This window comes from Canis aureus, chromosome 1, assembly GCF_053574225.1.
Source record: "Canis aureus isolate CA01 chromosome 1, VMU_Caureus_v.1.0, whole genome shotgun sequence".
NCBI classification, from domain to species: Eukaryota; Metazoa; Chordata; class Mammalia; order Carnivora; family Canidae; genus Canis; species Canis aureus.
This window is the reverse complement of record NC_135611.1, coordinates 47,281,445-47,305,077: the sequence shown is the minus strand read 5'-3', so window position 1 is coordinate 47,305,077 and position 23,633 is coordinate 47,281,445. Positions and strand designations below refer to the sequence as shown.

General features: G+C 42.7%; 1 protein-coding gene across 11 annotated transcripts in view; it reads right to left on the bottom strand.

The window, feature by feature from the left end:
* ARID1B (AT-rich interaction domain 1B) overlaps positions 1 to 23,633 on the bottom strand; it is a 436,905-nt gene that overhangs the window by 13,129 nt on the left and 400,143 nt on the right. For 6 of the 11 annotated variants that reach the window (XM_077898062.1, XM_077898090.1, XM_077898120.1 and 3 more), the window contains 6 exons: positions 22,064 to 22,173; positions 21,176 to 21,334; positions 15,053 to 15,262; positions 11,923 to 12,127; positions 6,676 to 6,814; positions 6,289 to 6,461 (listed from right to left, as the gene is read on the bottom strand). In XM_077898062.1, the coding sequence (XP_077754188.1) occupies positions 6,289 to 6,461; positions 6,676 to 6,814; positions 11,923 to 12,127; positions 15,053 to 15,262; positions 21,176 to 21,334; positions 22,064 to 22,173 (996 nt within the window). The remainder of the gene's footprint in view (positions 1 to 6,288; positions 6,462 to 6,675; positions 6,815 to 11,922; positions 12,128 to 15,052; positions 15,263 to 21,175; positions 21,335 to 22,063; positions 22,174 to 23,633) is intronic. The other 5 variants (XM_077898100.1, XM_077898130.1, XM_077898134.1 and 2 more) reach the window with 3 other exon arrangements.

Genomic DNA, 23,633 nt, shown 5'->3' with positions numbered 1-23,633 from the left:
GACTTCACAGATGTAACTAAAGTTACCAATTAGCTGACTGGCAGGCAACTAAAAAGGAGATTATCCATATGTGCCCCTTAAATCCACCTAGAGGTCAGAGACACCCTCCTGCTGGCCTTGAAACAGCACCCACCACACAGGGGAGAGGGCCCTACGTCAGGAAGGGTGGTGAGTCCCAGGTGAGTCATTATGACGAGACCTCAGTCCTGCCACTACAAGGAACCAAAACTGCCAACAACCTGCACAAGCTCTGAAGAGGACCCTGCACTGCACGAGCTCAGTCCTGGCTGACACCCTGATGTCTGAATGGGAGACTCTGAGCTGAGGGTCCCCAGGAAAGTGGGATCCTATGCTGACATTGCTTCAGGCTGAGAGGTCGTGGTAATTTGTTAGAAAGTAATGTAGAAAACAAACACTGGCCCTTTCCTGTGTTTCCAACTTCTGAGTTGGATTCCTGGTCTATAAAACAAGGTTGGTAATGTCATCTCATGCAGCAGTTGTGAGGAAAAGAAATGCACATACAGGTGTCCCTTCATGTAGGGGTTAGGGGCACTGACCCCCACAAAAGTGAAAATCTACGTATAACTCTGGACTCCCCCCAAAACTTAACTACTCCTAGGCTACAGCTGACTAGAAGCCTTACTGATAATGCACACAAGTAACACATATTTCACATGTTACATGTATCCTTACAATAAAGCTAAAGAAAAGAAAATGTTAAGAAGATCATTAAGACAAGATACATTTACAGTACTGTACATCTATTTATTGAAAAAAAAATCTGTGTTTAGGTGGGCCTGTGCAGCTTAAACCCGTATTATTCAAGAGTCAACTGCATGAATAAAATTAGTTCCCTCACTTAGAGGGGGAAAAAAAGTAAAAACTTTAACATGGACGTCCATCTACTGACTCACTGCAAAATCAGGATAAAGAAAACCACTAGGGAATTAAAAAGAACTCAAGAATGGATGAAATACAAGTATTTCTACCAGGGCGTAGAGTGGCAATTAGGTCAAATATGCAAATTAGCATCAGCTCAGAGCCTGAAGGAAATTGGGTCAAGCCCAAAAACTTGCCTGTGGGCAAATTAAACATTTTAATGCAAATCTTAATTGATATACAGTACTACTACCTTTCTTCATCCTAGGAAGGTTACTTTTATGTTACATGAAGCAAAAGCTGATTAAACTGCAGTGAACTGATAGAAATTGTTAGGCTGGAAGAGAGGTGCAGACAATGAAGTTGAACGCGGGTGGGATGCACTGTGCTTTGCAGTATGCTTTCCTATACTTTAATTTATTCAAGCTCAAGTCACCATGCAGCAGAGGAAGTTTTGATGTTACTCTCCAATTTATAAATGTAAAAACAGAGACAGACAGACATTAATGGGGATAATTAAAACTAAATGGCTTAGTTCCTACAAACACAAAAAATTCTTCATCAGTAAAAAAAGACCATCAGACTACAAAAGCAGGCAAACAAATAAATGGACATTCAGAGAAAAAAGAAAACTAAGTGGCCAATCAATATATGAAAAAATGTGTGACTTCACTAATAATTAAAGAAATCCAAGTTAAAACCATTATGAGGCTGTTCCCTCCCCCAATCTGATTGGCAAATATTAAAAGGACTGGTAAAAATCATTCCTGCACCGGGAGCCCGATGTGGGATTCGATCCCAGCCAAACTGTGGAAGGAGCCTCGGTGTCCAACGAAAGATGAATGGATAAAGAAGATGTGGTTTATGTATACAATGGAATATTACTCAGCTATTAGAAATGACAAATACCCACCATTTGCTTCAACGTGGATGGAACTGGAGGGTATTATGCTGAGTGAAGTAAGTCAGTCGGAGAAGGACAAACATTATATGTTCTCATTCATTTGGGGAATATAAATAATAGTGAAAGGGAATATAAGGGAAGGGGGAAGAAATGTGTGGGAAATATCAGAAAGGGAGACAGAACGTAAAGACTGCTAACTCTGGGAAACGAACTAGGGGTGTTGGAAGGGGAGGAGGGCGGGGGGTGGGAGTGAATGGGTGACGGGCACTGGGGGTTATTCTGTATGTTAGTAAATTGAACACCAATAAAAAAAAAAAAAAAAAAATCATTCCTGGTAAGGGAGTGAGAGTTCACATGCTCTTATATGCTCACATTAAGAGTATTAAATTGGTGTAACTTTTGTCAATACCTGCTATGGTAGGGCTCTATTTTGGTGAAGCCCAAGGAAGCACATCTCTGGGTATTTACAGCCCATGAAGTCCCTGCTCACAGTGAATTTGGGCCCGGTCATGTGACTGGCTTTGACCTATGGGGTACTGGCGAATGTGATGCAGCAGAGGGTTGTATGTGCTTGCATCTGGGGCTTGTCCTCTTGAAGTGCTCCTTCTTGTAACCTATGCACCCTATCAGGAGGCACCCAAGAAGTTCCATGGAGTGGCGCCTGGAGGAGGCCCCTAAGCAACAGTTCCAGGTGAGTTCCCAATAGAGCTTCTGGATGACACCAGCCATTCAAGTGACATCCCAGCTCTGGAAGAGTTCTCAATCAGGCTTCCAGATGACAGCCTCAATGTCCCAGCTTATACAACACATGGAAAGAAGAGCCACCCCACCCACCATAGAACTGTGAAATATAACCAAACATTGGTGCTTAAAGCCACTTTTTGTGGTAGTTTGTTATGTAGTAAAATATACTCAGTAAACTAAAAAAAAAAACAACAAAAAAACATATCCCTTGATTCCATTATTCTTTTAGGAATCCATTTCATAGAAATACTCTTATGGGTGTGAAAAAAGAGCTGCATCATTCAATAACCACTGCACCACTTTTTTATAACAGCAAAATATTATGAAACAAACCATTCAGTACTAGAGCATTAAAAAGAAAAAGTAGGAGTGTCTGGGTGGCTCAGTCAGTTAAGTGTCTGCTTTTGGCTCAGGTCATGATCCCGGGGTCCTGGGATCCAGCCCCGAGTCAGGTTCCCTGCTCAGTGGGGAGCCTGCTTCTTCCTCTTCTTCTGCCCCTCCCCCACTGCTCATATCCTCTCTGTCTCTCAAATAAAATCTTAAAAAAAAAAAATAGAAAAAAAAAAAGTAGATGGGGTGCCTGGGTGGCTCAGTCAGTTAGGTCTGGCTCTTGGATTCAGCTCAGGTCATGATTTCAGGGTTGTGAGACAGCCTCACATCAGGCTCTGCACTGGGCATGGAACCTGCTTAGGATTCTCCCTCTCCCTCAGCCACTCCCCACCTTTTTCTCCCTCTGAAAATAAAAAAAAGCAGGATTATGTGTAAAGATATTAGATATTTAAAGTATACTGTTTAGATATCCAACATATCAATATCACTTGTTATTCACTTGTAAGCAATTAATCAATCCTTCAATCAGTAATGAATTCCGGAGATTAGTGGGAAGGCAGGTTGGTGCAGTCAAGGCTGCTTTGGCCACCAAGGCTCAGACAGGCTCTGGCATTTGCTCCATCACCCCACTGCAGGTCAGTGGCAGCAACAGCAGGAAGAGCACAGTTTCCCCTGATGCTGGTCATTATGTGAAAAATCAACAGCTCAAAGTGTCTGAGTGGCTCAGCTGGTTAAACATCTCCTTTGGTTCAGGTCATGGTCCCAGGGTCCTGGGACTGAGCCCCATGTTGGGCTTCCAGCTCAGCGATGAATCTGCTTCTCCCCTTTTCCCCTGCTGGTGCTCTTTCTCTCAAATAAATAAAATCTTTTTAAAAAAGGAAAAAATCTATTTTCTGTGTATTTGCTTTAATTTGGTGCTAAATAGACCAGCCCTGTAAGGTAGCAGGTGAGCTGAAATATCCCGGGGAAACATGAGAAGGAGCTCCCCTCTGAGCCCCTGTATCATTTACACTGTTGATGAAAACACATTATGCTGCCAGCTAGTGCCTAACCAGGTAATCCACAATCATCCCCCACCCCCCATTTTTCATAATAAGAAAAACTGTAGGCATATAGAAACAAAAGCAATGCAACTCTCATTGTCCAGTACAGCAAATAGGTGGGATATTAGAATGGTTCACATAAGATCTGAAACCAGATTCCAAACACTACCATGTTACTCAAGTTACTGTCATATTTTCAGAGTCTAAAATGTGATATAACCACCACCAGCACTAAACAAAATGTTCTAGTATCTCATACCACTAAGAAAAATGGCCACTGCCAACATTTACAAGGCTTTTCAATTTCTGAGCTTATGGATTTATTGCATGTTCTGCAGAATACTTACTTGGAATAGGCAGCTCTAAAACTTTTTGAAAGGAAAAATTATAGATTATCTTACTCAGTATAAGAGCTAGCTGAAATGTTACATAAAAAAATATCTATATTAAACATAATTTCATTTCTTAATTAAATGATACATGCCTAATACTTAAAATTTTGAAAACACTCATGTTTATTTTTCACTGGTCCATACTAGTTGTGAAAACCATGGTTTTGGGCTTTATGTTTCTCTCTACTTAAGACCGTATGTCCAGAAATTTGCATATCCCAAACACCCAAGTGGGACAGAAGTACTATTGTTTAAGGGATCCCAGAAGAAATACTTCTGTAAAAACAGTATCACTACTTTTCTGTATTTTTTCGATGATACTCACATCGTGCCTCAATTTCACAGCCCGGCTGCATTTGGAAGAGTGCCAAAGAGCACTGGGAGTGGGTGTGGAGCGGCCCAAAGGGCAGAGGGTCAGGTCATTCTCAGGGCCAAGTGCACATAGGGAAGATCAGCCTAAGGGAGACCCCTGCTGGGTGTGTGCTAAGTCAGTTGGAACTGTCCCATGCTCTCTGTGATCCCACCCACCCCGCTCTGCTCCGTCTCACTGCTCTGCTTAGTTTCCTAAAGTGATTCCTCATTCCAAGATTCTGCCTAGCTTCAGGCAGACAGACAGACACTCCACCACCTACCATCACCACACATCCCAAAGTCCCCTTGGGCGGTCCCTCTCTGTTCCCCTCCCTCCCGTCCACAGCGCAGGCCCTAGCGGGGGAGCCTCCACATCCCACTAGTGCATCTCCAAGCTAGTGATGTCGTCGCCCTCTCGGGGGCCTATCACTTGGTTCATCCCCCTCCACCTCCACATTCAATTCAGCAGCACAGCCTGTTCTTCCTACGTTCAGACCACGGAGCCAATGCGTCTACTTCTCTCTTCACTGCTAGGATCTGACTGCACCTTGTCATCTCTCCCCTGGACTCTCACAATGTCCCTCCAACACATTCTCCACAGATACCACATATTTATTTATACGGTTTTATTTGTTTGACAGAGCCAAAGAGAACATGGTGGGGGGGGCGGTTAGAGGGAGGAACAGACTCCCTGCTGAGCAGGGAGCCTGATTTGGGGGGGGGGGGGGCTTGATCCCAGGAACCTGAGATCACAACCCTAGCCAAAGGCTTAACCAACTGAGCCACCCAGGCATCCCACCAGTTATTTATTTATTTATTTTTTAACAAAAAACCTAGTCATGTCACTTCCTGCAGAACATCTTTCAGCTAGGGTAAAAATCCAACTCATCCACCCACCCAGAAAGGCTGAAAGGTTCTGGCTCCAATGGCCCATGGCTTCTCAAGAGTTTGGCCTGCTTGCCCTTACCTGGCTCGTTGTGCCTCAGATGCCTTCCACCTCCTCAAACACACTAAGCTGGCTCCTGCCCTGGGCCTTCCCCACTCTACACTCTTCTCTAACTCCTCATTCCTCAGGTCAGCAGATAACCTACCTTTCCTCAAAGCCTTCCATGCCCTCCCCCTCAATGATCCGCAGCCAACAATTGCTGCACTTTGTGTCCTTTCTTCCTTTTGTTTCTTTTCCATCGACTACCATATTTAATTATATTTTTGTGATTTAACTTACTTTTTTGTTTGTTTCCCCAAGACCCTGCCAACTCCAGGAGGAGCTATGTCTAATTTGCCAACATACTGCCCAGCACCTAGCCCTTGCCCAGCCCATGCTATTTAGCACCCCCGCCACTAGGGAGCACCACATGAGCACTCTTGCTCACTGCCTGTGCCAGGCATTCTTCAACAGAGTTTTGGTACATTAACTCAATTAAGCCTCATCACATCCTTTAGGCAGGTCCTATTATTATTCCAATTTCTAGATGAGGTAACTGAGGCATGGAGCTACTGCGAACTTTCCCCAAGGCTGGGAATTTAGTAGGTTGAAGAGCTGGGACTCAGATATGTCTCAAATGGGTAAGTGAATTGGTTGCGGGATGGCAGAGGGAAGAATGCCCTCTGGACCAAGCCTGAGCAAAGGTCTCCCTGCACTTACCTTTTCTCATTCCACCAAAGGGGTCTTTGTTGGGTTCATAGGGCATCCTTCCCATCACATCAGGCATGCTCATGCCCTGCTGGTATGGGGTGCTTGGAGTCATGGAGTTCCGTTTTGGGAATGATGAATCACTGGCATCTGAGAATGGGTCGTGCACACTGACTGTACTGCTTCTAAGGAGACAAGAAAAATGAAAGCTTCGTGAAATAGCAGGAGATGCCTCCAAATGCTTGTTCAGAAAATAGGCCTAACTTGAAAATGTTTAATGTAAAAACCATCCCCTAAAATTACATGAATAAAACTAGTAGTATTCAACATTAAGGACACACACTTCTTCTTTACAGACAAATCTGATGTCATGTGGCTCACAGAGATCCTTTTGCATACCTTCCACCTTGCATCGGGGTCATCTGTCCGTGAGGGGTGGAGGCTGGGGTCGGTGGCTTCAGGTCACCTGGAACCTCTGCCATCGAGTTACTGCCAGTTGACTGGGGGGTCTGTGGACCTTGCAAGGATCCTGAGTTAGCTGACAGTAGTAGTACCAAGAGAAAATAAGAAAAAAAAAAAAGAAGTTATCAAGTAAGCTCATCCTTCCTACTAATTTAAAAAAAAAAAAAAAAAAAAAAAGGAAAGACAACACGACACCATCTTATTAGAATTAGAAATAGTAACAATATCCATTACTGGTAACGACACAGTAAAATTAGTTGCTTTTATATTGTTTATAGTGAAAATTAGTAAAAGTTGTTTGTTTTGTTTTGTTTTTAGTAATCTATTTGGCAACATACTTCATTTGTGAGCCATAAAACATATTTATACCTCTTGACTGGGTAATTGCTTTCCTGGGTATTTATCTCAAGAAAATAATCTAATATAAAAGAAGGCTTTAGGCAGAAAAAAATGTTTATTTCAGTGTTGTTTATAATGGAGATAATCTAAATGTCTGAGAGTAAGGAAAAAAAATGGGATGAAAAATTCGGTATACTGATTTGATGGACTATTGTGCTATTTTAGGAAAAAAGTTAGAAAAATTACTACCAGGTCTTAGGCAATGAGAAATGTTTAAGTTGAAATGCAATGATACAAATTTTTAATGAGCCTTATATCACTTCAATGCCTCCTCAATGTCTGTGCTATGTCATTAATAAAGTCATTTTTAGAGCTCTGGAATCAGATTTGTTATTACAAAACCAAAGTCATGCTCTTTGGAGTTCTTTAATGTCATCATCAGAGTCCTGAGATTTGGCTTTAACTATAATTACACTATAATAACAGAGCTCAGTATTGAGCAAATCTTTTTAAAACTTAAGTACTCACCTCATTGGAAAACATAGTATTTTAAGGGTTCCCGCTTTATCACTGACCTTTGCATGTGAGGTGCCCGAAAGACACTACCTACATTTATTAATTCAACAAATACTTATTGAATAAATAACATGCTTACTACATTGCTTACTATATTGCTTTTTTTCTATTCCTGGATGCACCAGTGTCCCAAACTGACAAAAAGGACAAAAATTCCTGCCCTCATGCAGTTTATAATAAATGCTTTCAGAACTGTTACAAATGGCAGAAATTACTGGCTGCTTGTCAAAGATGATACTGTATATGTTATTATCTGGAGTCCCTTTCCTAGGAGTGTCCGACACTCACTACAATTACCAGTAGCCACATTTAACTGTAGAGGAAATGGGGTTCAACAAATCACTGGGGATTACAGAGCGTGCTGGGAAGGAGCCCGAGGTGGAAATTAGTCCAGCTCTTCCAGTCAGAAAGCCTCAGCGGAACACAGAGGTCTCCAGTGAGATCAGGTCAGCCCTGGGCCTGGCCTGCTTGGGAGTGAATCTTGAGCCCTGGCCACCAGGGCCCTGCCTCCTGTGTAAGGTGTACGCTGGGTGCCCGGGACTAGAGTGACTCAGGGCAGCTCTCAGAGATGCCGGGAAGACTAGCTTGAAAAGTAGATCATCTTTTTAATGTAGATATCGCCAAAGAAAAGCTTAGTAACACATGCTTATAAATCAGATTTTGGTGAAACCCCTACATATCAAATAAGTAGATCGTAATAAGAGAAAAAAAAGTGGAGTCTTCTATAAATATGTAAGGATAAACCTACAAATGTGACTGCCCCACAGAGCTGGCAGGAGAAATAACGTGCTCCTTAAATCACAGACCACACTCCACAGCAGCCTGTGCGGCTTCCCTGGAAACATGGTTCACAGGCTGTGATTTCAGAATGACCCTTATTTACAAGTATTCACATTTACAGCTAATAAAAAAAAAAAAAAAAAAAAAGGAAAAATTCTTCCCTCTGCCAGTATTTTTTCCTCTCCTTTCAGGAAAAAAAAATGAACACAACCTCTTGAAGCTCCATTAATAGACGAGGCTGGCACACTCTGTAGGCTCTCCCTACCTTTTGCCAGAAGCTACAAATGTATACTCGAAAGTAAACAATGGAAAGGTTATTGAAGGTTAAGTACATTCACACACTTCAGACTGTACAGCCAGACTCCTAGCTGGGAAGATAATTTACACAGCACGAACCTGGTGCCCTAGTTCTGGCTGGGGTTTCGGGAAGGAGGGCAGGGAGAAGGAAGGAGAGCTGATATGTCCCAGGTCTACAGTGACTGGAGGTCACCCAGAGGGCACCTTTGTTTATAACCTGAACCTCTTTCTCATTTATCTTCCACTGAGGATTCCCTAGTTGGATCCATGACAGGTTTTGTGACATCACCTGTCAGCTAATAATAGAAATGCAGTCAGCCACCTGCCAGCAAAGATGGATGGGTTTTTGGTTACAGACTTACTAATTGAATGTGGAGCTTCCTCGGCCCCCCTTTACCCCGCCCCCACCCCACCCCAGCTTCCAGGCCTCCTAGGCCACTTGGGGAGGTGATTTCTGCAGCTGTTCATTAGAACTCCATGAACTTTTACAGGCTTATTATAACGAGATCCCCACTGGCACCTCAGAAATGCAACTGTACCCCAGGCCTTGCCCACGTTTCATCTGGGAGCTTCCCTCAATGGACTCGCCCAAGTCACTGGAAGACAGTAACATGGAGCTCTGGCTTGAGAAACCACACAGTCCCTACGGTGAAGATCACGGGCCGAGGGGTTCTACCTCCCAGAGGCTGGCGGAAAGGAAGTTCAGTCCACACTGGCCACACCAGATCGAAACCGGAATACAGATGGATGACACACAACGCTAGTGTAGCCAAATGAGCTGGGAATTCAGGTGGCTTCAGAGTGGCCATTTAGAAAGCAATCTAGTACGTTTCTTAGGAATCTTTTTAGTTTGGATGTGTTGATAAGAAATACACTATAATTACCTTCTTAGGGGGAGAATGGACTCTAAGAACACAAATGCTGGCTGAAAATTCGTTTTTAAAAATTGTGTAGTGTAGGAGACCCTGACGTGGCAAATGGTGGGGGAATAATCTTGTTTCCTTCATTGACGATAAATATATTTCGTATTCTCTAATGATTGCTCTGGTGTCAGAGAGGCCACGGACTCATGAGTGTCAGGGAAAAGTGTGGTTATGGGTTCTGGGGCTGATGTTCCTCGCTCCCCTACCGGCCAGTCTGTGTGTCCTTCCGTCTGTATGAGCAGGGTATGGAGAGCGGCCTGGCCCCATGTGCTCTGCGTGAGGTCGCCCGGGCCATGCCCTGACCGGGAGGCTGGGCTCAGGACACCCTCCTCCTCCTGCTTCTTGATTCACAAGACTCCGGACCATGTGGACCACGGAAAACGCGTTATCAGAAGTGCATCTGCAATCCAAGCTCCTTTGTGCAGTTAAAACGATAATGTTGCCATAAAAACGGTAGTTTAAAGAAAGGGAAAAAGGAAAGAGCCGACTGTTGAGAGAACAGGCCCTCCACTTTCTGAAGGGTCTATACCTCAGCGGGATTTCTTGTACTGAAGCTGATGCTCACTGGGAGAGCTATTCTCCATACAGAAGTGCAGCCCATTCAGTGACATGAGTTTTTCCTGGCAAATAAAATATACCTTTACATCTTTGCAGACATCGCCACTTTGGTCCCTACACCCCACTGAGTTTTTATTTTGGAAAAATAGTTTCAGAGCTGTTCACAGGCAGCTTGTTTTACCCTGTGAACTGAATGTAATGTTGTGAGACTTTTAAAATTAGATTTCACAGTTTTAAGGTAAACCAGAACTGCAAAGGCTTCAAATCCTTAAGGGTGGGGCTGAGAGAGCGTTTCTAATTGTGTTTCGAACTGACGGGTCTAAATATATACCCCAGGTATATTCCCTACAAGCGCATCTTGACCCTAAGAAGTATTTATGTGTGATCTCTTGATTAATGACCGTAGGTACTAGATTGCCATCCAGACAGCAGAGAAACAAGGAGAAAACAACTTCTTTCTTTGGATCACAGACACCTTCTTCTACGCTTGGAAGGTTTCCTTATTATAATGCCACTTCAGACACAGGCAGAGGAATACAGTAGGTCCAGGCATAATGCTCGAGCTGGGTGCCACTCACTTAGCAATGAGATTTGGGGACAGTTACTTAGATCTTGTGTGTTAGTTTTCTCATGGACTTTGGGACAGTATGTGCACCATAGAGGTGATGTAAAGATTAAATGGTAGAGCACTTAAGAAGGAGCCTGGTACATTGTAAGTACCTAAGAAATACTGGCATTTGATCCCAGAACAATCTGATAGGAAGTGGCAGGAATGGTCAGTCCCATTCTGTATGCAGGACAGTGCGGCTAAGTGCTGACCATCACAGGGCTTGGATGTGGCCAGGCAAGAAGACAGCTGGATTTAACTTGTGTGAGGTCACCACCCAGATCTATGGGTGATGAACGTCTCTTCCTATCTAAGAATACTGTATTCAGTAGAAGACAGTGATTCAGGAATCTGAAATGCTAACAGGTAGAAGAGAGGCTACCGGGGGAATTGAGAGAACGGCATGGTCTCCACGGTGGAGTGGAGAGACAGGAGAGAAGGGAGTATCGTGGGTTTGGTTTTGCTCAGGAGACTGTGGGTGAACTGCATTATTTCCAGGTAGCATTCTTAAGGCTCTTGACCTCGGGTCTGAGCTAACCGGCTGCTGGGCCTCAGAAACAGGGTGGCAGGGACCTCCACCATGACAGGTCTGCTGGATTCCCTACAAGTGGGAAGTTGCTGGGCAGGACAACATTAAAAACTGAGTCCGGATTTCATTCTTTGACAGAAGCAGAACTGGTGGAAACTGGCTGCTAAACTTTCAGGGCAGTGTTTTCTGGTAGCACCAAAGTATTCACAGGGGTAACTGGGGTGACTGGTTTTTGATGGTTAGATGGAATATTTTTTATATATGTGGAGAAGGAAGAAAGGTATATAGCTCAGGCTTCCAGAGTCTCTTCTGATGAAGGAAGGTAAGGCAGGAGAATGGTGCCTTGGCCACAGTGGCCCAAACGGCCACATCCTAGGTTATATTCTCTGTTCCCTTAAGCGCTGCCAACGGGGGTTCCCTTACAAAACACCCCTTATCCTCAAAGATCCTGCGTTCTGTGTGCTTGCCCAGGAAGTGGCCTTTTCAGAAGTGGCTAGTGGCCTCCAGAGCCCCGCCGGGTGGGGGGTGCAGGTGCCACTGCCTTTCCCGGCGACAACTGTAGCGCTCCCACTTACCAGGAGAGGGCGGCTGGAGCTTGGGCTGCTTCTTGGTGTCCGCGGTGCTAAAGACTTCCGGCGGGGGCTCCTCCCCGCGCTCGATCTTGCACTCAAAGGCAAACAGGTACTGAATATACTGCTTTTTCAGGGAGCTCGCTGCACTGCTTGAAGTGCCAACATTTAGGTTGGTTGCCAGCTCACGCCACTTCTTGTTTTTATTAACCTAGCAAAAAAAATGGCAGGATCATTGGTTTGTAGCAAAGTGGCTTGTTTAAAGCCAGGAGACAAAAAAAGCACTTAATGTCTTGGTTTACTCTTTTTTTTTTTTTTCATTTGCCTCTCTTAACTAATGCTCATTACTCCCACTCAGTAGTGCAGAGACAGCATTTACAGTTATAAAACCATTAAGGGACCTGCTGATAGCTACATAAAATGCTGCTCGTCGAGATTCTTCTGCCTGATGCACCTTCTAAAGCCTCACTCTTCCCAGGCCGCTGCTGCTCAGAGCCTGCGATCTTCCCCGAGCAAATGTACACTATCGCTCACCCCCATCCCACCTCCAATCAAAAAAAAAAGGACATCTGAAAACAAATTTAAAAAGCAGTAACTTGACTGTTTTGCAGTTTAAGTGTTATAGCTTTGATATGAGAAACACTGTTTCCTTCCAACAGCCACAAGCTTCCAGAAAGCCGAGCCTGTAATTCCAGCCCGTGTCCCTCCTCTCACAGGAGGCTTTCCTATGGTGTTGGGCAAAGGGGACTCTAGGGCAGCCCACACCAGCCATCAGCCCTGGGTGGCTCTGAGGCCACCAGCCGGCCGATGTGGCGGGTCCCTGTGAGCCAGGGGAAGGGGCAGGGCACAGGTGACTACACAGTGTTCCCACTTAACACTCTGGCTGAAGAGAACACAGCCGCAAAGTGAGGAGAAAAAAAGGAGAGAAATCCTGAAATGCTGCAATAGGATTCTGGGCATTAACTTTTGATTCCCACTTGGGCCAGCGTTATCCAAGGTTGAACGCCTTAAGGAAACACACAGACCTGCAAATACTTGGGGAATAATCTGCTTTTAGATATGCTTTCTGCTAAGTAGCATGGTAAGAGTTAAGGGGACAGTTGTTTTTTTTTTTTTTTTTTTAAGATTTTATTTATTTATTCATGATAGACACAGAAAGAGAGAGAGAGAGAGACAGAGAGAGACACAGGCAGAGGGAGAAGCAGGCTCCATGCAGGAGCCTGACGCGGGACTCGATCCTGGAACTCTAGGATCACGCCCTGGGCCAAAGGCAGGTGCTAAACTGCTGAGCCACCCAGGGATCCCCAGGACAGTGGTTTTTTAATGAAATGTTCAATTTTTGGATTCAAACTTTCCCACAAAGCTCTTTATGTCCATTTACTTAGTACTAAATGGTGCACGATAAACAAATCTCAGAATGCTCACGAAATGCTTAATTCCACTTTTGGCACTTCATGCCAGGCTGCAACAAGCAGGCCTGCAAATTGCTTCAGAAGGGATATGCAGAGTATTGCCTAGGACACCCTGAAAAGCAAGGCACTGATCTCTATGTGGCTGCAAGTACCTGCTCTGACCGCATCTGAAGGCACTGGGTAGAAACCAAGATTGGGTATGAGTGACAATGTGGCCAAGTGGCCCACTGCTGTGCATCCCAGATACACTCACACTGCCCTGATTAGCTGGGTGAGCAAACAGCCTTACTTGCAGACCCAACATGGTAACCCACACTGCTGACACTCCAAGTAAGGTGTCCAGACCTCTATACTTCTGTGAGGGTGAAACCCGAGTGTATAGTATCCGGAGGATTCTAAAAAATCTTGGCCAGAGAGCTAGGTATGGAGTGGGAGAGGTCAGGGGGACCTAGGTGCAGGGGAGAGGTGTGCATCCTGAGCTCTCCCTCCATGGACCAACTCTCCCTCACTTCATCTGCACTGAGGACTTACCAGCTGTTTCCGCAAAGCCCTGAATCAAGCTCTGCTTGTTCAGTTGTACATTGCAGTCTCTGGTGGGATAAGGCACTTCAGGGAGGGCTGAGAGCAAAGGCCTCTCCTGCATCCCCCAGAGCCACACGGCACTGAAACCAGGGCAGGCCCTCAGTGATACTTATGGATGAGGTGACTCACTCTTGGATAGTTGGCAACCTGTGGTACCTGGGTGGAGTGCAGGGTGCCACACTATGTAGTAGACCACTAGGGCCCAGAGCAGCTCCTTTCATCGATCTGGGTGGAAGCCTGGTTACTGACAGGTTTTTAAAGCTCCCCAAGTAATTCTAATGAAGAAGTAGCCTCAGAGCTAGTGGTAGATGGGCAGAGCACCCATCTTAGAACTCGCAGGCTTGGCCCACACCTAGCCCGAGTGCCCCTGAGCCACATGACCCTACCTCATTTTGTTACAGCTTCCTTCTCTCTGTGGGGCTGATGTCCCCTGCATTTTATGGGTATTCAGAAAGACAAAGCCAGAACAAATTTAAAGCACAGGGCCCCACACACAGTGAGCACTTATCTAGGGATCCTCTTTTTGCCTTTTTGCTGTTCCTCTGTCAGGACATGTCCTCGGAACTAGACTTTGGGCTAAAAGCAGAGCCATGACCAGGGTGAGGAAAGCATGGCCCCCAGGGCATAAAAATTAAGGGAGCACTGGCTTTAAGAATCAGGCAAGTGCAGGGTAGGTGCCGCACAACCCTGAAGCTAAATGCCCTCTGGTGGACAGGTATCTTGGACTTGCTTATTAGATATACAGGACTTAGTTTTCTTAATAAATTACTCTGGCTAGAAGGAAAAAGTGAACTGGATTTATAACTGATCCAGACAATTTGGTCACTTGCAAAACATTTCTGGGGTATTTACTATGGAATCTTGGCAAAGCCCACAGAACCCCAGAGCTACCAGGGAACCTAAACAAAAATCTAGCCCAACTGTCTCACTTTACAGATGGGAATGGAGGTCCATATGATGACCTGCTGAGGTCACATGGCGAGCTGTCCCGAGCCCCAGTGCTCCCCCTGTAGCACTTAGACTGGATCCCATAGGCTTAGCTTTCTCTTTATTGGGGGAAAAAAAATTGAGTCTGCACATTCAAAGAAACCTGCAGAGAGAGCTTATGCAGAGTGTCTCCTCCTTGACTCATTCATCCTCACCTGTGCCAAACCTCCAATCTCTTTGACGCAGACATAGAGCCGGAACAGGTCCAAGGGCTTCTTGCCCACTGCAGGCAGACTTGAGACAGGGGAGCCTCGCTCTTCCATGAAGGTAAGGTATCTGTCGACCCATAGCTTCCGCTCTGGCTCATTCCCCAACTCATACACCTTTGTGATCTTTTCCCCAGTAGTGGTGGATGAGCTGGACTTCTAGTGCCCAGAGGAGCATTTGGAGATGGGGTATGGGTGGGCACAGGGTAAAGGGAAGAAGGTGAGAAGAAAGTAATGAGCTACCAAATACAGGAAGAGAACAGATTTAAAAACTACTGCTATCACACAACAATTAGGAATGAAGGCTACTAGTTCAGGCACAAACTATACATTTTCTTAATTAAGACTTTACTTTGACTTTAAAGAAAGGGCCCAAACTCCCCCTTTTATATACTTCAAGAACAAAAACAAAAAAAACAAAAACCTTTTTTACTTGATTGATTATAAGCGTTGAATCCCAGAAGGCATGATTCCAATAACACTGCACGTCATTTTTAAAAATAAAAGGGTGTTAGCTCATAGAAGAATCACAGTGAATTTAAAATTTTACATGTATGTAATATTATAGAGCTCTCAAAACTATATGGATCCTTACTTGTTGTCAAAATAAGAATGGCCAACGTGGGTCTTCGTTAAAATGTTAAATCATACAGAGGAAAGCAGATAACGGGACTTGCTGAAAAACATAAGGTAGGTCACAAATGCCAGGAACCAGTGGTGTGGGCTCTTTGCTCATTTGCAAGCTTTATAGACTAGTGGCCAGATATGGTTTTGGTATTTACTCATGATGACTACTAGCTCTCCCTACTTAAGCTTTCTTGAACTTCTCTGCCAAGGCAAGGGGCTATTAGAGAGTTATTTTAAAAGATTTCTTAGGCAACCATGCTTTAATCACAAACACATGTGCTATTGCATATTCCCTGAACATCTACAGATAAAAATATACATTTACTTTTACACACACAGGTTTATGGGCTCATGTGGTTTATACTAATGCTCTAATTCTTGTCTTTTTCTAATTATCTTTGACCCTAAAATGTCAAAAGTTGCTGTTTCTGCATAACTGAAGCCCACCTTCTGGATGGATTATGTGATCTGGGAAGGTAACAGTTTTAATCCTACACAGCCCAAATGTGTCTTTTTCCTTATGTCTCTGTATTTGTAACAATAATTTGGGTACTTGTAATATTTACAACTCCAGGGTTATTGTGAAAAATCACTTCTAGATTCTCAATAAAGATTTCCTTGGAACAAGAACTGACTTCATTTCCTCATATGTATTTATCAGTTATCATTTGGAATGGATACCCGTTATTTTAGATGGAGTTTTCCTGAACTCTTTTTCTATTATATTTAGCTTAACAATTTTAAACGCATAGCTGAAGTTTGGGAGGTTAAGTAACATGACTGCACTGAAGTTTGAGGTTACCTTATTTGGCAAATGATCCCCAATAAAAGTAGGACCTCAGAAAGGATGCCTGAGAAGGAAACTAACAAAGTTGGTGAGTGGCAGCTTCTCCCCTAATTAACATGTTCTTCTCCCGAGCTATTGCTGCTGGAATTTTATGACTCAGACTTAGAATTATCGAGGCATAAAATCTTTACATCAAATACAAAAAAAATGAGTGATACAAGTTGATGTAAATAAAAAATTTAGGGTGGCAAGATTTAAAAAAAAGTGTGATCTTTTAGAATTTACACTGATGCCAAGGCTAAACAGTAAGTCATTTAAAAATGACTTTAGATTAGAGCTTAAAAATATATATACATATTCATACATATAACTATATATCCATATATATTCTCAGAGTGTGGAACATACTATATATTCAAATGTAAGTTTTTAAATTTTCTTTTCCATATTCTTATACCCAAGGAATATTCTACTAGGAAAAGAAACCGCATTTTATACCACATTCCAGAAGCTTTGTCATCACTAATGGGGTAGTTATTATGAAGAGGTTTCTAAATTCTAGTTCAAAATTTTTTTCCTTTTGGGGAATAATAGAAAAATGGGTCCAATGTTTTTTTAAAAAATTAAAATTTAAAATAAGAACAGGAAAAAAAAAGCATTATCACCTAAAATCAATAATAATAATAAAAAACCCCCACCAACCTCTCCCTTGCATTTTATTTCTGAAAAATTGAGAGGTGAAAGTTTGACATTCAATTCAGGGTAAGAGAAATAAAAGCATTCATTTCAATTTAAAATTACTTTGAGTAATTCCACCAACATTCTGAATGTAAAATCCACCTGCCATTTCTGGCCTGGTCCTCTCCAAAGCTGGGGAAGGCTTCTGAAAGGACAGTTAGTCAGGACCTGAGCATTGAGGCCATGCAGATGCCTGTTCCCGTTTATGAAATGAATGCATCCCAGAACCTGAGATAGGCCTAAAATAACAATATGCCTGGTTTGGCTATGCATATTTCTACTTTTCTTTCTTAAACAAACTTGAGTTTAATTTCTGCATATCTCAATGTGTTCTCGTAAAGTTAGAAAAACTTAATGAAGTGGATGGTTTTTAATTGAATCCTCTTGTTTTTCATAGCATAGTTATCAGATCTTCAGAAAAGACTTAAGGATTTTTATGGCACCATAATGTAGGAAAATGCATCTGTATGAAGAGACAGTGGTCAGGCCTCAGGTGATGTGTTAGGTCCCAGAAGAGGCTTCCCAGGCACCGAGGCCCCTTCATCTAAACCATTGTCACCCACTTTGTTTGTCCTTGGTGGCTCTTAGTTGCATAGCTTATGAAAAGCGTATGTTTTGCGTGGAATTACCTGTCTGCCCCTCGTCTTCCACTACGCTCCGAGTTCCACAAAGCAGGGGGTGTGCAGATTTTGAATTGCCAACAGTGACTGCACACCGGAGGTAGTTGGTATATAATCTGTTCTGTGAACGAGCACTCAAAGGGTCAGAAAGGGTTTGAGAAGTCTGGCACCCTCCAAGTAAGAATTAAGAACAGAATCAAATATTTCTGTAAACAGGATTTCGGTGATCAAGGTGCTAAGTGAACATGGACACAGGCTGGACATTGAGAAAGGATGATGGAGCCTAGGACTGACTGGTGTTTTCTACCTCCACTTTCAGCCTCCAGGTCTGTTTACTAGCCAATCACCAAATATTGAGAGAAACAAAAGCATAAGATATTGATTGGACTACTTTTTTTGGTTCATAGACACTGGCTTTCACGTAGCCTTTGGACAGGAGTCATTATATGTTCTACCCACTGACATGGGGCAAGTCAACTAGCTCTGTGGGAAGATGGGATGACTCTTCCAGGTCACTGGGGCTACCTTGTAACTGTAAAAACCATATCCTAGTGTCAGAAACCATCATGGGCCTGAGGAAAGGGAAGGGAGATTGCTCAAAGACTGTAGCAGGACATGCTGGCGTCACAAATGTTTCCCTTGCGTACAGTTTAATGAAGTCTATAAGTACAGTTTTCCTCAAATCTTTCAGGCACATTTACATTTCAGCAGTCTTTACCATATGCCTGGTAATATGCGTATGTGCAAGTGTTTATTTTTTATTTTAGACTGTTCCGTAACAAAACAACGTTGGTCCACAGCGCTCTGTCAAAGCATAGAACATCTTTATTGTGGGGTCCATTTCGAGCTCACTATTAGATGGGTTTCATAAGACATGCTGGTAAGAGCAATGTGAAGTAGAAATTGAGGTTGTGTCTCAGAAGGAACAGTTAAATATTCCTAAATTGTGTATGTCAGCAGTGATCTGATAGCAGAGATGCTCTCAGGTCCTTCCTTCCAATCGCTTTTGGTTCCCTTCCTAAATTAGTATCTCATTCAAGACAGGGGCCATTTTCTGAATACAGAGCTGCCATCTTTCTTCCCTTCCCTCCAACCACAGCTCCTCTTGTCCTTTTCTGCCACTGGAGCCAGAAGTCTGCTTGTAAATTTTTTTTAAGATTTTATTTTTTTATTTTAGAGAAAGAGTGTGCAAGCATGAGTGGGGGGAGATAGTAAAAGGGGGAAGAGAGAAGGACAAGTGGACTTGAGCTGAACATGAAGCCCCAGACACGGGGCTCGAGCCTAAGACCCTGAGATCATGACCTGAGCCGAAACCAAGAGTTGGACGCTCAACCAACTGAGCTTAAATTCTTAAGCATAAGACGGTTATGGTACGGGAAGAGATAATGTATATGGAAATATTCAGAAAAAAGGGAAAAGGAGCATGCAGTTTTAAGCATAATTGTTTTATAGTAAGCAAAGGAATTCAACAATTCATTTTACTTTTTTCTTATACTTAAGTGGAAAGTGGGATTTTTATAAAAGTTTCTTCCCTACGGGACTCGTTCACAGATAACTTGACTAGTAAGTTGTAAGATCATAAATATCTCAATCTTTATTAAATCCAGAGATGGCAAAGTAGAATTTTTATTTTTTAGTTAATTTATTATTTTTTGTAAGGTGGAGTTTTTAAATACAGAGATCTATTAGTCGTCTTTGTTTTTCATAAATTATTATTAATTATTACCTTAAGGTATTAAAGATTATTATTTGCAATCTCTGAAATTTTTCCCTCTGAGCCAACATACCAGTGTTTTTGAAAAGTTCTAATTTGAGTTCCACCTGTTAACTTGAGAGTATGCCGATTCAAAAATGCTTTTCTTATGATTAAGACAAAACACAACACAACAGCAGGGTAGATTACGGGGGAAAACCCCTGTAATGTTGGCTGCCTTCTGAGATTCAAAGCCAATAACACAAAGACATCAAAATGCAGGCGTTGCATTCCCCCTTCCTGTTAGTTCTGCTTAGCCCGCCCTAGAGCATTTTTCATTTCATCTTGGTTGTTGCAAAAGCGAAACATGTCTACAGAGAAGGTAACAGTGAATATTGCCCTTTCTTCCTCTGAAAAGGAAAATGCTGGTTATACTAGAGCTCCACATGAATTTTACAAACATTTACTGGAACCACCAACCCTTCAAACCTTCAGCTCTATCTGTTTAAAGCAGTGAATGGATAATTAATAGCAGCCTCCTTTTGGGGTTTTGACTAGATTGCCAGATTCTGCACATAGAGTCTTCTTCCCTCGAACCTGCTTTTCCTGAACTGTACTCTTCAATACGCCGTCTTACAAAAATTAGCGTCTTAATTAAACCTTCTTGGCAAGTAATTGCATGTTAAGGTTTTTTTTTTTTAAACAGATCTTTTGATTCCCTATATGAATGTAAAATAAAGGTTACTACAGCACCATTCTTATTCTTTTTTTTTTTTTTTTTTTTTTTTTAATGGCACAGAATTAATCTCTTCAGTAGGAAAATAAAGACCAAGCTCTATGGACAGAACACTGAGGCTAAAAAAAAGTTCCCTCATAGGTACACTACCATTTTTTGTTTTTTAACATATCATATGGAAATCAACACTTAATTTCAAGATGATCAGCAATCTTGTGCAGGATGTAATTTTTCTATCTCAACTGATTCTAATGTAGGTACATATTATTAATCCCAAAGTAGCATTCCAAATATTCACATGCAGTAACATTTCTACAACTTTTCTGTTAATTTCTGACAGGTGGATTGAAACAAAGCAGGGCTGGTATTATGTTAACCTGTGCCCAGAGTGCAATATCTCTATTTTCAGATAGGCAGTTTTAAAATAAGATGTTTCAGATACAACAGCCCATGAAAGATTCAGGCCAAAGGCCAAATTTGTCATTTATTCCATGGCTGCTATTAGTTCCCATGTAAATGGAGAAGTAACTCGTTTTAAAGATCTTCTGTAAGTGCACAATGGATCAGACATTTGAACAAAGTCACTGCGTGAAGGAATTTGGACCCAGTGACATAACCACATGCTTCAGATAGAGCTGCTGCTTTATACTAGCAGTTTCATTACCAGAAATTAACTTCTATGATTTACACAAACTTTACTCATTTCGTTACTAATATAATTATCAAGAAAACCCTTTCATGGATAAATTATGAAGAAAAAGTCTTATAAAACAAATAAATAAGCAAGCATTCAAGTAGAATTAATTAATTATTAAAAAAACCCCAAAAAAACAAAAACAAAAAAAAACACAAAAAAACCAGAGCCACTTACAGGGCTTGATGGAGTCTTTGGCCAGCCTGGGCTGCTAATGCTATCACTTTCATCTCCATGAAATGAGGAGATGCTAGCAGAGCTGGGGGACATTGGGGAAGGGACTGGCAGGTTGCCGGGGGTTGGGGGCTGAGAAATACCCTGAGAGCTGTAGCTATCCTGTGGTAGAGGAATAAAAAAAAAAAAAAATGACAAAGGTAGGGCAAACTTTATTTAAATTAACAAAAAGCACATCCAGTTTAACAGACTAATTTTTATATATAATGGATATATATAAAGACATGTACAAACACACACACAGAAACACACACATAGAAAGGTATTAAAACAACATTCTTAATTAGTATAACTTGGTAAGTTTGCCGGATGCTGGATAAGGCCACTAAGCCACCATGCTTACTTCAAGCTTACATGGAATGCTAAGCATGGGTTACCCCGTATGAAAGAAAGAAAGGAAAAAAAAAGCTGTTCACCTTATTTATCAAATAAGGCAGGAAAGCAAAATATTAAGTATGTTGTTGTTGCTGAGGCGGCCAAAACAGGAAGCTATAAACTGAAGGCAGAGAAAATGGCTGCAAGGATCAAAACCAGGCAAGACCCCCTACTTCTCCCCACCCCCAGAGCAACTCTCTCCGGTGGGGCTCGTCCCTCCACCCCTCTCCCACGACCAGGAGTTAAATGCCGTAAGAACTAGTAACTTTCAGATCCACACCATGGAGGGGTGAGGAAAGAGGGGAGAGCTACAAACTCGGCGGACGAGATGGAGGCATGCAGAGGAGAAGAAACCAAGTGGAAACAAAAGTGGAGGCCGACACCAGTGACTACAGAACACCATGGCAGCTTCAGCGAGGCAGACCCCACACCACGTGCAGAGGAGAAAGGAAGTACCTTCGACTTGCTCTCAGGCTGCGGAGCGCCTTCTTCTTTACCGTCGGCTTTGAGAGGCATGGGCAATTTGGATTCCCCGGGAGACATCATATCTGCAAGACCCATAGATGCTAATCGAAAACAGGAGAAAGAGTTTAGGATTATACATGTGATGCATCGGGCTGTGCTCCTGCTAACACAAGTTACTGAGTGGTGCATGGGACACTTGCATTTCCCTTGAAGGAAGAGAAGAAAAAAGAAGAGAGTTGTAACTCCGAGCACGCAGTCTTCTGAGAGCTACACAGCACGTCATTCTGCCAGTCCTTGTGTAACTTCAAACCAAACCAAAACCAAACCTAAAAACAAACACCCCCCCCCCCCAATCATTTACTCAACACTGGGGCCACTGAAAGTCAACTCTTATCAATATTGTGTTTTTCAAGATCACTACAGCTTAAGTAGAGTAGGTGACTAGTAGGAATCAGTCCAGCATTTAAAATGCTCCTCAGGTGTGAAAGGAAATACTGGGTGTGTGTTTGTACTACCTGGTGTCTGGTGGATTTCGTGCTTTCCTAATTTCCTAAATTTTCAGGATCTACTGTTTGCAAAACCATGTGACATTTTATATTGTTTTCACTTTAAAGTCTTATCTATGGCTTGTGGCCTAGTCTGCAGCAATGGAAAACAGTCGGAAAATGACTTCCAAAACAATCCTCAAAAGTCACTGTTGAAGGAAAGGACTTCTAATTATTTTGCACTGTGGCTGGTTTCCTTTCAGGGTGGTGCTGGGTGTACATCTATCAATCCTCAGCAGCAGCTCCAATGTCCAGGTCGGACACCCACACCAGCTCCAGAGTCAACGCTCCAATTCCCGGCAAAACTCATTTTCCATCTCAAGGCTCAGAAACTCAATCAAGCTCATCTAGGATTTAGAATGCAAGGTTCAGAGAACGATTGATTTATACGCGTTATTTACGAGTATGGATGGACATTTTTGAGTTAAAAGTAAGGGTTTGGATTTCTCTTTAAAGAAGAACAAGGCTACAGTAGGGAATCGGCGTAGACATCCAGGGAATAGCAGCTGAATGTCTACAGAACCCCACTGTGAAAACCATCTGCGCAGCACTGGGCTGGGAGCGCGACACCAAACAGATGTGTGAGGAGAGATGGAAGCAGACAAGGGAGAGCAGAGAGAATTAAGAGCCTTGTAAATGAGTGAAAGCCAGAAAACATTCCTATTTCAAAATAAAATAAACCTGAGGTTTTATGAACAGGATCCATTCTACATTCTGCAAACAAAAGTGCTGGCTGAACCGAGACGGTGCACATGTTGCATAATGTGCCAAAAAAAAAAAAAAAAAAAAAAGGCAGCTTTAAAAAAGGCTCCACAGATTGCCCACTACAAAATGATTATTGCACATATTCATGTATTACTATGTTTTAGAAAATAATTAGTTTTAATTACAGCAGTGAGAGAGTGAGCAGGGCTCTGGCGAATTAGCTGGCAAGCTTTGTGGTGCTAATTTGCTAATATCGTTAGCATCACTGCAGGTTGAGACCAGAGGTCCTGCCAAAAAAGCCGACCCTGCCA